The 13,275-nt window shown below is 46.0% G+C and overlaps 1 protein-coding gene across 1 annotated transcript; it reads left to right on the forward strand.

The window, feature by feature from the left end:
* Positions 1-458: 458 nt before the first annotated feature.
* Positions 459-2,587, forward strand: LOC309552944 (olfactory receptor 11L1-like; the record flags this gene model as incomplete). Its single annotated transcript, XM_082253850.1, has 2 exons — positions 459-1,358; positions 2,555-2,587. 2 exons carry the CDS (start codon positions 459-461, stop codon positions 2,585-2,587), a joined length of 933 nt encoding a protein of 310 aa, XP_082109976.1.
* Between the last annotated feature and the right edge of the window lie 10,688 nt (positions 2,588-13,275).

The raw sequence follows: 13,275 nt of genomic DNA on the forward strand, positions 1-13,275 counted from the left end.
AAACATGTTATACTTACCTCCTCTGTGCAGTTGGTTTTGCATAGGGCAGCCTGAATCCTCCTCTTCTGAGGTCCTTCTCTGCTGCTCCTGGACCCTCCCTCTTGACTAGTGCCCCCACATCAAGCAGCTTGCTATGGGGGCACCTGAGCCGAGCTACAGCTCTGTGTGTCCATTCAGACACAGAGCTGTCGTTCGGCCCTTCCCCCTCTCTCTCCTGATTGGCTAACTGACTTTTATTGGCAGCAGCAAGAGCCAATGGCACCACTGCTGTGTCTCAGCCAATCAGGAGGGAGAGTCCCGGACGGTTGAGGGACTCGTGGACATCGTTGGACAGAGATGGGGCTCAGGTAAGTAATAGGGGGGTGCTGGGGAGGCTGCTACACATAGAAGGTTTTTTTTTATCCTAATGCAACTGGGCAAATCTGATTTGTAAAATTGTAATCTTCTGCCTTCAGCAGATGGATCAGAAAAATGTGACCAGGATTACCACAATCCAGCTCTTAGGATTCCAGATTCCTCAAAGTATTACATTTTTGGTGTTTTTTCTTTTCCTTATACTTTACTGTGTGACAGTATGTGGAAACCTCCTGATTATCACACTGGTGTCCTACAGCAAAGCCCTCCATTCTCCCATGTACTTCTTCCTCTCCCATCTTTCTGTATTGGATATAATACTGTCAACTGATATTCTTCCTAACATGATCAGCACTGTTTTGGTAAAAAATATCACCATGTCATTTTCTGATTGCCTCGTCCAGTTTTCTTTCTGTGTTATTACAGAATGTTCAGAGTGTCTTCTTCTGACAGTGATGAGTTGGGACAGATATTTGGCCATCTGTAAACCATTGCATTATGCCTTGAAAATGAACTATCAGGTTTGTTGGATACTGGTCATCCAGTGCTGGATAATAGGATTGTTTTTAGTATTGATTTACACTTTAACCATGTCAAATTTACAATTTTGTGGTCCCAATATTATTGATCATTTTTTCTGTGACTTTGATCCAATCCTACAACTCTCCTGCTCTGACACCACTGTTGCTCGTTTGGAACTGACGATTTTGGGTGTTATTGTTGTCATTGTTCCATTCTTCACCATCTTTGTATCATATTCTTATATTATAGTCACAATTTTAAAAATCCCATCTATTACTGGCAGACAGAAAGTTTTCTCAACATGCAGCTCCCACCTGACTGTAGTGTCCATCTATTATGGTACCCTAGTTTGTGTTTACTTGACACCTAGGGGAGGAAAGACGCAAACCCTAAATAAGCTCTTATCATTACTGTACACTGTTGTTACCCCAATGATGAATCCAATTATATACAGCCTGAGGAACAAAGATCTAAAAAAAGCTGTGAGAAAATTATTCAAAGACGTTTTGAATTTTTTTTTTCAATAAATATTAAATTGTGTATAAATGTAATTTCATACATATTTTTTATAAGAGTTTTAAATTTGAGGAAATATTTATCAGTAACACACAAACCTAGAAATAAATGAACTTGCTTCTGCATGAGGGACCTAAGGAGAGAAATAGAAAGCACCTCTAAAGTCGGGGTTCAGATGAATCTCAATCCATGTGGGCAGGCTGGTTGTACAGAAGTCGATCTACCAATTAACTTCTGTACAACCAGCCTGTTGGGTTTTTCCTGCTGCCAGTTATAGCCAGCAGCACTGATCAGTGTGTTTTAATGGTGGGGAACTCAGTGAGAGTGATTCCCCTTCCACATTGAGTGTGTGGATGGGGAAATCTGGTCACTTCTTTCATTTAACCTGCTGGTTGAATTTAAGAAAAAATAAGCATGTATGGGTTGCCTTAGACTATCCTCCAGAACAAATGAATGTGAGGCAAACACTAGCTCACCTCTTACAGTGGCCAGGATAACACACAAAGTATATCTTGTTTAATAGACTTTATGGGAGCAGAGCTCACAATCAGTACTTGGCTTCACAGGGATCTTCAAACTGGATACCCAACAATAGGACTAAAAGACATAATCACATCTGAAGCCCCGTACACACGATAGGATTATTGAACAATCCGTCGTCCATTTTTTGTGGCATGCTAGTCTGATGTGGAAAGTGAAGAGGTTATTTTCATACGAATTTTCCAGTACGACAGAATTCTACTTCAGAAGTGATGTCATGTGTTGGATTGTTTTGTATGTGTTATTTCGTCTCTGAGCATGCCTAGTCTTGCTCTTAAGATTTTTTTCCGTCGAAATCTGTACTAATGAGACGAAAATCGGACGTTGTATTACAGACGACAAAATTTTTATAGCCTGCACATCAGGATTTTTTCGGCCGAAAAGTCGGAGTTGACTGTCGAAAGCACCATACTAACAATCCGAAAATCGGCAGATCGGTCGTCGGACGAATTTTCCCTTCAGATTTTCTTATCGTGTGTACGGGCCTTAAGTGCATCCATAAGATCTCTGTAGGATTCACCCTCAATAAAGAAAGGATCATCTGAATAAATGCTGGGTCCAAATTCACAGCTACACTTTTTAAATGATCTAAAATAAGGAATCTCTCTTAATCACCTTTTAGGCTCAGCTCCAGTTAAACACCTTCATCACTTAAAGGATCTGGGGCACCTTCTCCCTATGAGGGAACTGAATAATAGTACTTGCCTAATTTTAGATCTTTAAAAAACATGTCCAGGAACCAACAAGTCATCAAACGCTACAAAAAAGCCTCAACACAATTCACATATCAGTCCTACTTGCTCAACATTTCATTCTTTAAAAATCTCAGTATTTGATTATTCCAATAAATGTTCTGAAGCAAATTCTTGGCAAACGATAATTTAGACAAGGTTAAAAATGTATCTGTAGATCAAATGGTTGTACAACTTGTCAAGATTTATTAGATGGAAAATTAGTGGGGGGAGGCTTTCGGGTGGAAGGCAGGCTTGCAAATCGGTGAAAATGTATAACATTTCTGTTGTTTGTGGTTTAAAAAAAAAATTTAGGGGGGGCGTGACCGGAAGCGGACCGAGGCGGACGTCTTTGTGAGGAGCTCCGCCGCTCATGTTCAATCGTCCACAATCCTCCCTCCCTGCTCAGCCCAACGGCTCATCCACACCCCATCACGACTCCCCGGACCCTGGAGGAAATGCCGGACAAAACTTTTTTAAAATCGGACCAGGATTTCCTCTCGCGGCCTAACTAGGCCTGAACCCAGGGACTTTCCTGCGGACCGGACCCCGAGGCCTGCGCGGCCGCCGCGGCCCGCCATCAGAGGGGAGGTAGGCACTATTGAAGTACCCACTCACCATCCTGCCCTACGGACCTACCCCCCTCTGCCCTAATCTGCCCCGCAGCACCTCTAGGACCATCTCCACAGCCAGTCAGTCAGCACCCGGCCGCCATCTTCCCGGCCCCCTCACGCTTGCTGGGCACCCCTGGGTCGCCATCCCTGGCCAGGACTCAGGACCCCAGACCTCACCTTCACCCTGGGAAGGTCCGAATGACCGTTGGCCCCTCTGAGCAGGACATGTCCGCCTAGTGCTCCGCATCTCTGGGGGCATTACAGCCTCTCCGCAACGAGTCACCGCTGCTAACCTAACCACATACAGACCCACCGGCTGCCAGGGACCTCTGGGGTCAACCCACGATGGTCTACGGCGGACCGAAGAACAAATTTAAGAATAAATCCATCAGGGACGCTCTCCTCAAAACCGCTCCTAAGATGGCGGCGGCGCCATCTACCCGCTCGCCTCACGCAACTCCTCACACCAAGCCTGTGGCGCTGCACCCAGACGGTGAGACAGACTATGATTTTGGCCTCACACCCCTAACTTTTAGGGGAGACACGCTGCAGCCAGACCTGCTCCAGCAATTTGAGCGGATGCTCACTAGAGCCCTCAAAAACACCTCAGATGCCATTACTGACAAGCTCACCAGGGAAATCAGGGAGGTGGGCCACCGCACTACTCTCTTAGAGCAACGCACTGAGGAACTAGAGCTCACAGCAGGCAATCATTCTGAGGACTTGGAAGCCCTTCGAGAGGAAAATTCATCCCTACACTCCCGCTTGGAGGACTTTGAAAACAGGGCCAGAAGATCCAATGTCAGGATCAGAGGTATCCCAGAGTCTGTGGAGGACCTTCAATCCACCATCACTGCCTTGTTTCAGGAACTATCCCCATCAATTCCTATAGAGCGTTTGGAAATGGACAGGATCCATAGATCACTGGCCCCGCGCTCAGATGACGGTCCCCCTAGGGACATCATAGTGAGACTTCACTTTTTTCGCACTAAAGAACAACTCATGGTAGCTGCCCGTAATAGGGATTCCCTAATTTTCCAGGGTCACCGTTACCAACTCTTCCAAGATTTATCCCAAGCTACTCTGGTTAAACGTAAGGCTATGAAGCCACATCTCCTTGTTCTTCAACACCACAAGATTACCTACAGATGGATCTTCCCCTTTGCTGTCCGCTTCTCCTATAAAGGCTCCTCTTACCAATGTAAATCTTCTGAGGATCTCCATGGTACTATTCGTGAACTCCACCTGACACCCCCAGATCATTCTCCTATAGGCTCCAAGCACCGTGCTGCATCATCCTCTCCACAGAAGACCCAAGCTCACCACGATCCTATCTCCCAGCACGGGATCCACAAGAGAGGTCGCTATTCATCACCAGCTCCAGCCCCGGCTCCTGAGGACACCATGGACTGAGGACACCCCGCGGTGTTCACCTGCTCTTTGTTACTACGATGGTTGTCTAGCTGCCCTGCTGATCCCTTTCTTTGATGCCACCATTTTTGGCATCCTCCTGGAACCGTAACTATAATGTTTTCATATATATACATATGTGTTTTTTTTTTTTGGTACCCTCCAGGACGTACCACTTCTGTAGGTGAGACTGGTGGCGGAGTTTCCCTACATTGGACTTTTTCTTCAATTTTCAAATTTTTTTTTTTTCTCTCATTGTTGGGTCTATCATATTGACCTGGTTAGTTTTACTGTTTGTGCTCTGATATGTTATTGACTCGTTACCTCCACTTGCGTTATGCTTGCTACTAGGCTGTCCCTACCCCAGAGACTGCTCACTGCACCCCACTTGTAGTCCTTCAGTACCAGACCTTTTTGGACTGGTATCTCTTGGACAAGTTGACTCCTCCTGGCGGGAAGTTTACTTCCTTCCAGAGGATCCTCTTTTCTCTTTTTTCCTTCCTTCCCCTTCCATTCTTGAGTTTTTTTCTCTCCCCCATTTCCCTTCCTCCCCCTTTCCCGCCCTCTTGCTCCTGCTCCTCCTGTCTTCCGTCCCCACTCGGAGAGAGTCCCCCGCCCGCCGTTCCTGCCTCCTACCCCTGCCACGCTACTTTTGCACTCCATTATGTCCACCTTAAACTTTCTTACTCTTAATGTACAAGGCCTAAATTCCCTCTCCAAACGTGTGAAGGCATTCCGATCATTCTCTTCGCTATCGGTTCATGTGGCTTGCCTTCAGGAAACGCACTTTTCCATTAATTTGACTCCCAAACACTTTGGTCACCAATACCCACAGGTCTACACTGCCTCTGCTCCCACGAAGCAATGGGGTGTGCTGATAGCATTTCACAGAACTACCCCATTTACTCTACAGAAGGAAATAAAAGACCCTGGGGGTCGCTACCTCATACTGCTAGGATGGCTTCTTGACTCGGATGTCACTATAGTTTCATACTATGCTCCTAATAAGAAACCCCAGGCCTTCCTTTCCCACCTATTGTCTGTCACGGATACCCACAAACGGGGTACCCTCTTGCTTTGTGGCGACTCCAATCAAGTACTCTATACTCTGCAGGACAAATCTCCCGCTCCGCTATCCGCTCAGCGCCTCTCTTTCCAACAACTCCTAACTCAACATTCATTAGTGGATACGTGGCGTGAACACAACCCACGCCGACGACAGTACACGCACTATTCCCATCCACATAAGCTGTTTTCATGAAATGACCACATCTTGATCCACATTGGAACATCTCCTCTCCTTTCCACCTCCACTATCATCCCCTGCGCCTGGTCTGATCATGATGCGGTCATCTCCTCCTTCTCTTCCTTGGTACCTAAACCCAACCTTCGCTCTTGGCAGATCAATGACGGTATGCTGGCTAACCCGACCCACCGTCTCGAATTGGAGCACGCAATTTCTGACTATCTGTCCACCAACACTCATCCGGACACGTCCCCACTCATGTTGTGGGAAGCCCACAAACCAGTTATACAGGGGGTTTGCATTAGCCTAACCTCTCACCTCCGTAAGGAACGTCGCCTCTTACTACAACACTTAGAAGCTGCCTTCTATAAGGCCTCCGCAGACTTTCAAGCCACCCCCTCGCCCTCCAGAAGACAAGCCCTTGATGAAGCTTGACTTGAGCTTGATCTTCTCCTTTCAGAATCGGCAGAACAAATACTCCGAAAGTCGAAACATACTTTATATATGAAAGCTAACAAACCTGACACCTTTCTTGCCTTGACGCTTTGCAAAGCCGATTATACTCCCAAACCTATATGCCTTAAGCAGGCTAAGGACACATACACCTGTAATTCCCTTAAAATTCTCCACACCTTCCGTGATAAACTCTCCACGCTCTATAAGGACCCCTCCACATTTGACCGCACTCGCTTAGACGCCCTCCTGTCTTCTGTCCACCTCCCTGCACTGTCCACTTCCCACAGGGAGAATCTTGATAAATCCATTACTGCTGAGGAACTCTTACAGGCAATTAAGACTTTGAAACCACGTAAGCGTCCGGGCCCTGACGGCTTTTCTGCTACATACTATAAACGCTTTGCCTCTGTTCTTATCCCCCCGTTGGTAGGGGCACTTAATTCCCTGCTGGACGGTCACTCCTTTCACACGGATTCGCTCATGGCTGCCATTTCCATGATTCCCAAACCCAATTCAGATGATACCTCCTGGTCCAATTATAGACCCATCTCTATACTCAGCATTGACATCAAACTGCTTGCCAAGGTCCTGTCCTCTCGCCTCAATGTGGTCATAGGCACTTTGGTCCATGCTGACCAGACGGGTTTCATCCCATCCCGCCAGGCTGGCGATAATATTCGTTGGGCCACCCTGCTGGCACACATTGCCAGGAAACGCCGAATTCCCTCTTGCTTTCTCTCCCTAGACATTAGCAAGGCATTCGATTCTCTGTCTTGGCCATACCTCACCTCCATCCTTGATCGCTGGGGTTTTGGCTCCCATTTCCTGCAATGGGTGAATGCCCTCTACAAGAACCCTAGAGCATACGTCTATTATTCAGGCTACAGGTCGGACCCTTTCTCCATTGAGCGTGGCACGAGACAGGGTTGTCCCATTTCCCCCCTACTATTTGTCTTGGCCATTGAGCCCCTTGCGATCCTCATACGATCCAATCCGAATATTCGTGGAATTGAACTGGAGGGTCACCACCATAAACTCTGCCTTTTTGCGGAAGATGTCCTGCTTTTTCTTACTGCCCCTCTCACGTCTGCCCCTAATCTCCTTGATGCCCTAACTAAATTTGGACCACTCTCGGGCCTTGTTGTCAACCCACGGAAATCTCTAGCCCTCAATGTATCCCTCTCAGCCGAAGACCTTAACCACCTCAAGTCTTCCCTCCCGTTCCCTTGGGCCAACTCCTACATCCCCTACTTGGGCGTCAAGTTCACAGCTGACCCTGTTGAGCTATTTTCTGCTAATTACCCTCCCATGCTATCAACGCTTACATCGCTTATGAACAAATGGTCCTCCCTACCTCTTTCCTGGATGGGGAGAATTACAGTCCTCAAAATGTCAATCTTACCCAAGATTGGGGTACCAGCTTACTTCTTACGCATTTTACAGAAACGGGCTTTGGAATACATTTGGGGTAACGCCAAACCCCGCTTACCCCGACCGACGCTGTATTGACCACGTATCCGAGGCGGGCTTGGGGTGCCACAGTTCTCCAAATACTACTATGCAGCACAGTTGGCTCAGCTCCCTAAGTATCATGCAACAAAGGAAGTCCCATTGTGGGTCTCCATAGAAGCAATGGACTGTGATCCTCTCTCTGTGGCTAACCTCCTCTGGCTCCCACCCTCGCAACGGAGATGTGTTACCAATCCTATCACTAAGCACAGCCTAACCCTTTGGGATAGACTTAAACGTCGTTTTCACCTTCAGTCCCCCCATAATCCCCTACTTTCTTTTCTCCGCAACCCCTCGTTCTACCCAGCCTGGTCCTCCCGGACTTCTTTCTCCGAGTGGACTAGGGTTGGCTTGATACGTGCTTACCAGTTCTTCCCTCCCCGGGCTTTTCAAACCTTCCCAGCCTTGCGTGAGGCCCACAACCTCCCTCCTGGTGAATTGTTTCGCTACTTGCAACTGAAACACTTCTTTAGCCAGAACGCACCGGCGCACGATAGCTCCCATGCGTTCTCCACCTTTGAACGGGCTTGCAAAACAGACCCGCATAGGCGGGGGCTCATTTCTGATCTCTATGCCCAACTCCTATCGGTTCAAGAGACCACCCCCCACGGCATATGCTTCCAAATGGGAAAGGGACCTACACCTCTCCTTGGAAGACTCTGACTGGATCCAAATTTGGCAAGCCACTAAATCGGCTTCCCCAAATATTGTAGCCTTGGAGACAAATTACAAAGTCCTTACCAGATGGTACTTGGTCCCAGCCAGAGTCTCCAAGTATGTGCCACAATACTCACCTCGTTGCTTTCGTGGTTGCGAGTCTCTAGGTACCCATGCACACATTTGGTGGGAATGCCCCACGGTCCGTACCTTTTGATCCGAAGTGTATTGGGTTTTATCTACAATCTTCCACACACCCCTTACCCCTGATCCTGCTTCTGCGCTCCTTAACCACAAGCCACCTGACCTCACACGTCGCCAGTTTAAACTTTTCCTGTATGTCACCACGGCTGCCAAACAGACCATAGCGAAGGCCTGGAAAACTTCCTCCCTTTGTTTCCTGACCATGAAAAATAGAGTCACTCAAGCTATGATCCATGCTAAAACTGAAGCTATCCTGCTGGATAAACTTATACCTTACGAAAAGCTCTGGAAACCATGGATTGACAACTGTCTTCTGATAGGCTTTGATGAATCCCTTGTACTAGCTTGACCTGTGGTTACCGACTCTCCGCTGGCTTTGTCGATCTGAACCACATCAGTGGCCCGGGACTCCCTCCGGGCACCCTTCCTCCCCCGCATAACCCCCCACTGTTTAGCCCTTCCTCCCCCCCCCTATCCTTCTTGCCCCTCTTACTCCCTTCTTTTTCTCCCCCCCCTTATTGCCTCGAGTTGGCCGCTACCTAATTTGTTTCCCTATTGTGGCTGGACCACCAACTTTTGCTGCACTACGGCCTCCCTTTTTGCCCTACCCCCAGTCGCCCCTGTGCACTGTGTTTATCCTTTGTACCTGTATTCCGGGCGCCCAGCTTGCCCCTTTCCTATTCCTTAACCTGATTGTTATGCTACTATTTGCTGTTCATAATGTCATTTTGACGTGTATTCATCTGTTATGCACCACTATTACCTATTGGTATTGTTTTGAACTACATTCCTTCTGCCTTAATAAAAACCGTTTGAACAGAAAAAAAAAAAAAAAAAATTTCAATGGAAAAAAAACATCTTGTTACTAGCTGTAGAATCTTTTTAGATCTTTAGAATTCTTTTTAAAGTGGCACTTTCTGAAGACACAGATACATTGGCAGGTAAAACAGGTCAAACCATACCATAATAAGGAGCTTTTCTATTGTAACATCAGTGCCACTTTCATTTGAAAAGTCACCACATGTGGCAATGAAGCACGTTGCAGTAATAGAGTTACTATGGCCACACTTTACTCTTCCATCAACTTTGTTAAGAACTTTGTTAATTCCTTAAAATTATTGTAAACTATCACCTGCAAAACAACCCATTCAGTTTAAATAAAAATGAAAGGCAAAGCATTTTTGTACAGCTATAAAAAAACATTATAAATAAATTTTACCCCTTTTTTATACGTGATCACATTCTCTTCGTTTTCGGCTGCAAAAGAGCTGGGGGAGGGGGGGAGAAGCAGCAGCACACTGAGCTTGGGCATGTCAGAACAAGTCTGATCATTGGGGTAGAGTACACTGAGTTCCTAGCATAGCTAGAGCACTATAAATGTGAAAAAACTTTACGCGCTATCTCTGTGTATGAACCACCTATTACTCAACTCTATATACTATAGGAAGCAGCTAGCACTACTATGCATCCAGCTACTTGTACAAAATGCAATAAATATACATAGTCACAAAAAAAGTGCACTTTTAATAAAGTGCATTCAAATTATAGTGCATAAATACATATCTGAAAATAGCGTAAAAATTATCTATATAATAAATAATAAATTTAGCGTTATGTACAATTCTACTTCCTCCTCTCCTCTTCCCTTCTCTGTTGGGGTCCCCCAAGGCTCTGTTCTTGGACCCCTCCTATTTTCAATCTACACCTCCTCTCTGGGTCAGTTGATAGCCTCCCACGGCTTCCAATACCATCTCTATGCTGACGATACCCAAATCTATCTATCCACCCCTCAGCTCTCTCCCTCAGTCTCCTCACGTATCACTAATTTACTATCAGATATATCGGTCTGGATGTCTCACCACTTCCTCAAACTCAATCCATCCAAAACCGAGCTTATAATTTTTCCTTCACCACGTGCCCCTTCCCCTGATTTCTCTGTCAATATCGATGGCATTACTATCAGCCCATCCCTGCATGCCAAGGTCTTATGTGTTGTCCTGGACTCTGAACTCTCCTTCAAACCCCACATCCAATCTCTGTCCAAATCTTGCCGCCTCAGCCTCCGCAACATCTCCAAAATATGCCCCTTTCTAACCAAAGACACAACAAAGCTCTTAGTTCACTCCCTGGTCATCTCGCGCCTCGACTACTGCAATTCCCTTCTCGTTGGCATACCTCTACACAGGCTCTGCACTATGTTCAATGACAAAAGGATGTTTGTTCATGTCTTGCTTCATGTTGAGAAATTTTCTTATTGATCAATGTTTTAATATGTTGAATAGGGGTGAGCTTCAAACATTGGCTGTTCGCTCGTTTGTCAAATCATGAACAAATGTGCTTCTTCGTGGGAGACTAGAGCGCCGCATCCATAATGCACTGTGCGCGTGCAGTGCAATATGTGATTGGCCAAAGCATGCACCCTGACCTCCATGCTTTGGCCAATCAAATCATCTCTGCCATGATTGGACAAAGGCAGGCTGCCCTTAGCCAATCATGGCTCAGGGACTTAATACACCCCAACACTATATAAAGGCTGCTCGTACAGCAGACGCATGTAGTGTGACTGTGCAGGCAAGATAGAAAGTGGTTGAGGCATGGAGAGGAACGTGACTAAGGCAGGGAGAGGAGAGTCATGTGCAGTTTATCAGACCATACAGTGTAGTCTAATTAGAGACATTGCTAGCAGTGAGTTAGGCAGGGAGAGGATCGTGATTGAGTCAGGGAGAGGAGAGTAATTTGCGGTTTATCAATTGATTATATATTAGACCAATGAGTATATATCGGTCAGTTCAGTATAGAGCATACATTGATCTCTCTCTCTATGTACTGTATATAGGACAATTGAGTAGGGATGGCCTTGCGGTTCGCCCGGCGGTCGGTTCGCGGCAAATTTTGCTTGTTCGCAACCCGCCAATTTTGCGAACACATGGCGTTGTTCGCGGCGGCCATATTAGTTTACATTGGGGAGAACTTTGACCCATGACACACCCGTCAGGTGGAACGGGACAGCCAATTGAAACATTTCAGCACATTGACATGCCCCCTACCTTATATAGACCAGAGCTGGCGGCCATTTCACATTATGCTTTTTGTCAGCGTAGGGAGAGGTTGGCAAGTGCATCAGGGACAGATTGCCAATGACACAAATAGCTCTGTTAAGATCCACAAAATTCCTTTTAAGGGCTGGTATTTTGTATAGGTCTACTACAGTCTCTTTTCAGTTTAGGGACAGGTATGCTGTGTGCACCAGGAACAGATCGGCAGTGACACAAATCTCTCTGTTAAGGTCCACAAAAGTCATTTTAAGAGCTGCTATTTATTTGGTATAGGTGTACACTCTTTTGTCAGTGTAGGGACAGGTATGCAGTGTGCACCAGGGACAGATCGGCAGTGACACAAATCGCTCTGTTAAGGTCCACAAAAGTCATTTTAAGGGCTGGTATTTGGTATAGGTGTGCAGTGCACTATATTGGGGTGTAATCCACGCATAATATACTTTGTAATATAGAAAGCATATTATAGTGGATTTGTATTGTGCACTGTGCAGCATTGTGACTGGTGTGGTGAGCATTGCTGCAGCAATACTACAAACAGTGACAAAAGCACTTTTAATGTATTATAACTGGTTTGATAGACCAGTGGCCCCCCAACACCCCACCATTGAAGTAGGGTGTTATTTAACAGTATACTTTTCTAAGAGTGTATTGTAGTCCTGCAAAAAAATGGCCTCTTTTGCTGCGTAAACTGTGCTACACACAGTGACAACAGTTACTGGTCAATTATTTGTAGAACTGGTGTGATAAAACTGTGGCCCCCCAATACCACATATTGAAGTGGGGTGTTATCTGAGTATACTTTCATAAGTGTATTTGTGTCCTGAAACAATATTGCCTCTTTTGCTGTGTTAACTCTGATACACACAGTGCCAAAATCCCTGGCCAATTTTTTTTAACAACTAGTGTGATAAACCAGTGGCCTCCCAATACCACATATTGAAGTGGGGTGCTATTTAACAGTATACATTTCTAAGAGTGTATTTTAGTCCTGCAAACATTAGGCCTCTTTTGCTGTGTTAACTGTGCTACACACAGTAACAACAGTTACTGGCCAATTATTTGTAGAACTGGTGTGATAAACCTGTGGCCCCCCCAATAGCACATATTGAAGTGGGGTGTTATCTGAGTATACTTTCATAAGTGTATTTGTGTCCTGCAATAATATTTGTTGTGTTAACTCTGATACACACAGTGCCAAACTCACAGGCCAATTTTTTGAACAACTGGTGTGATAAACCAGTGGCCCCCCTAATATCACAGTTTGAAGCTGGGTGCTATATACCTTTTTCCAGATATACTGCAATTCTCTAGAGACTTTTGTCACAGGGTAATTAAAAAACATGATAGGCAGAGGAAGAGGAAGACACTTACGCAGGGGTGGTAGGGGTAGGGCAGGAGCAGTAGGCCGGAGCAGAAGTGTGAAGTTTCAGAAGGTGCGTTCGATTACATCAAAGGATGCA

This window comes from Pelophylax lessonae (genome assembly GCF_965119305.1).
Source record: "Pelophylax lessonae genome assembly, chromosome: 4".
In the NCBI taxonomy this organism is placed as follows: Eukaryota; Metazoa; Chordata; class Amphibia; order Anura; family Ranidae; genus Pelophylax; species Pelophylax lessonae.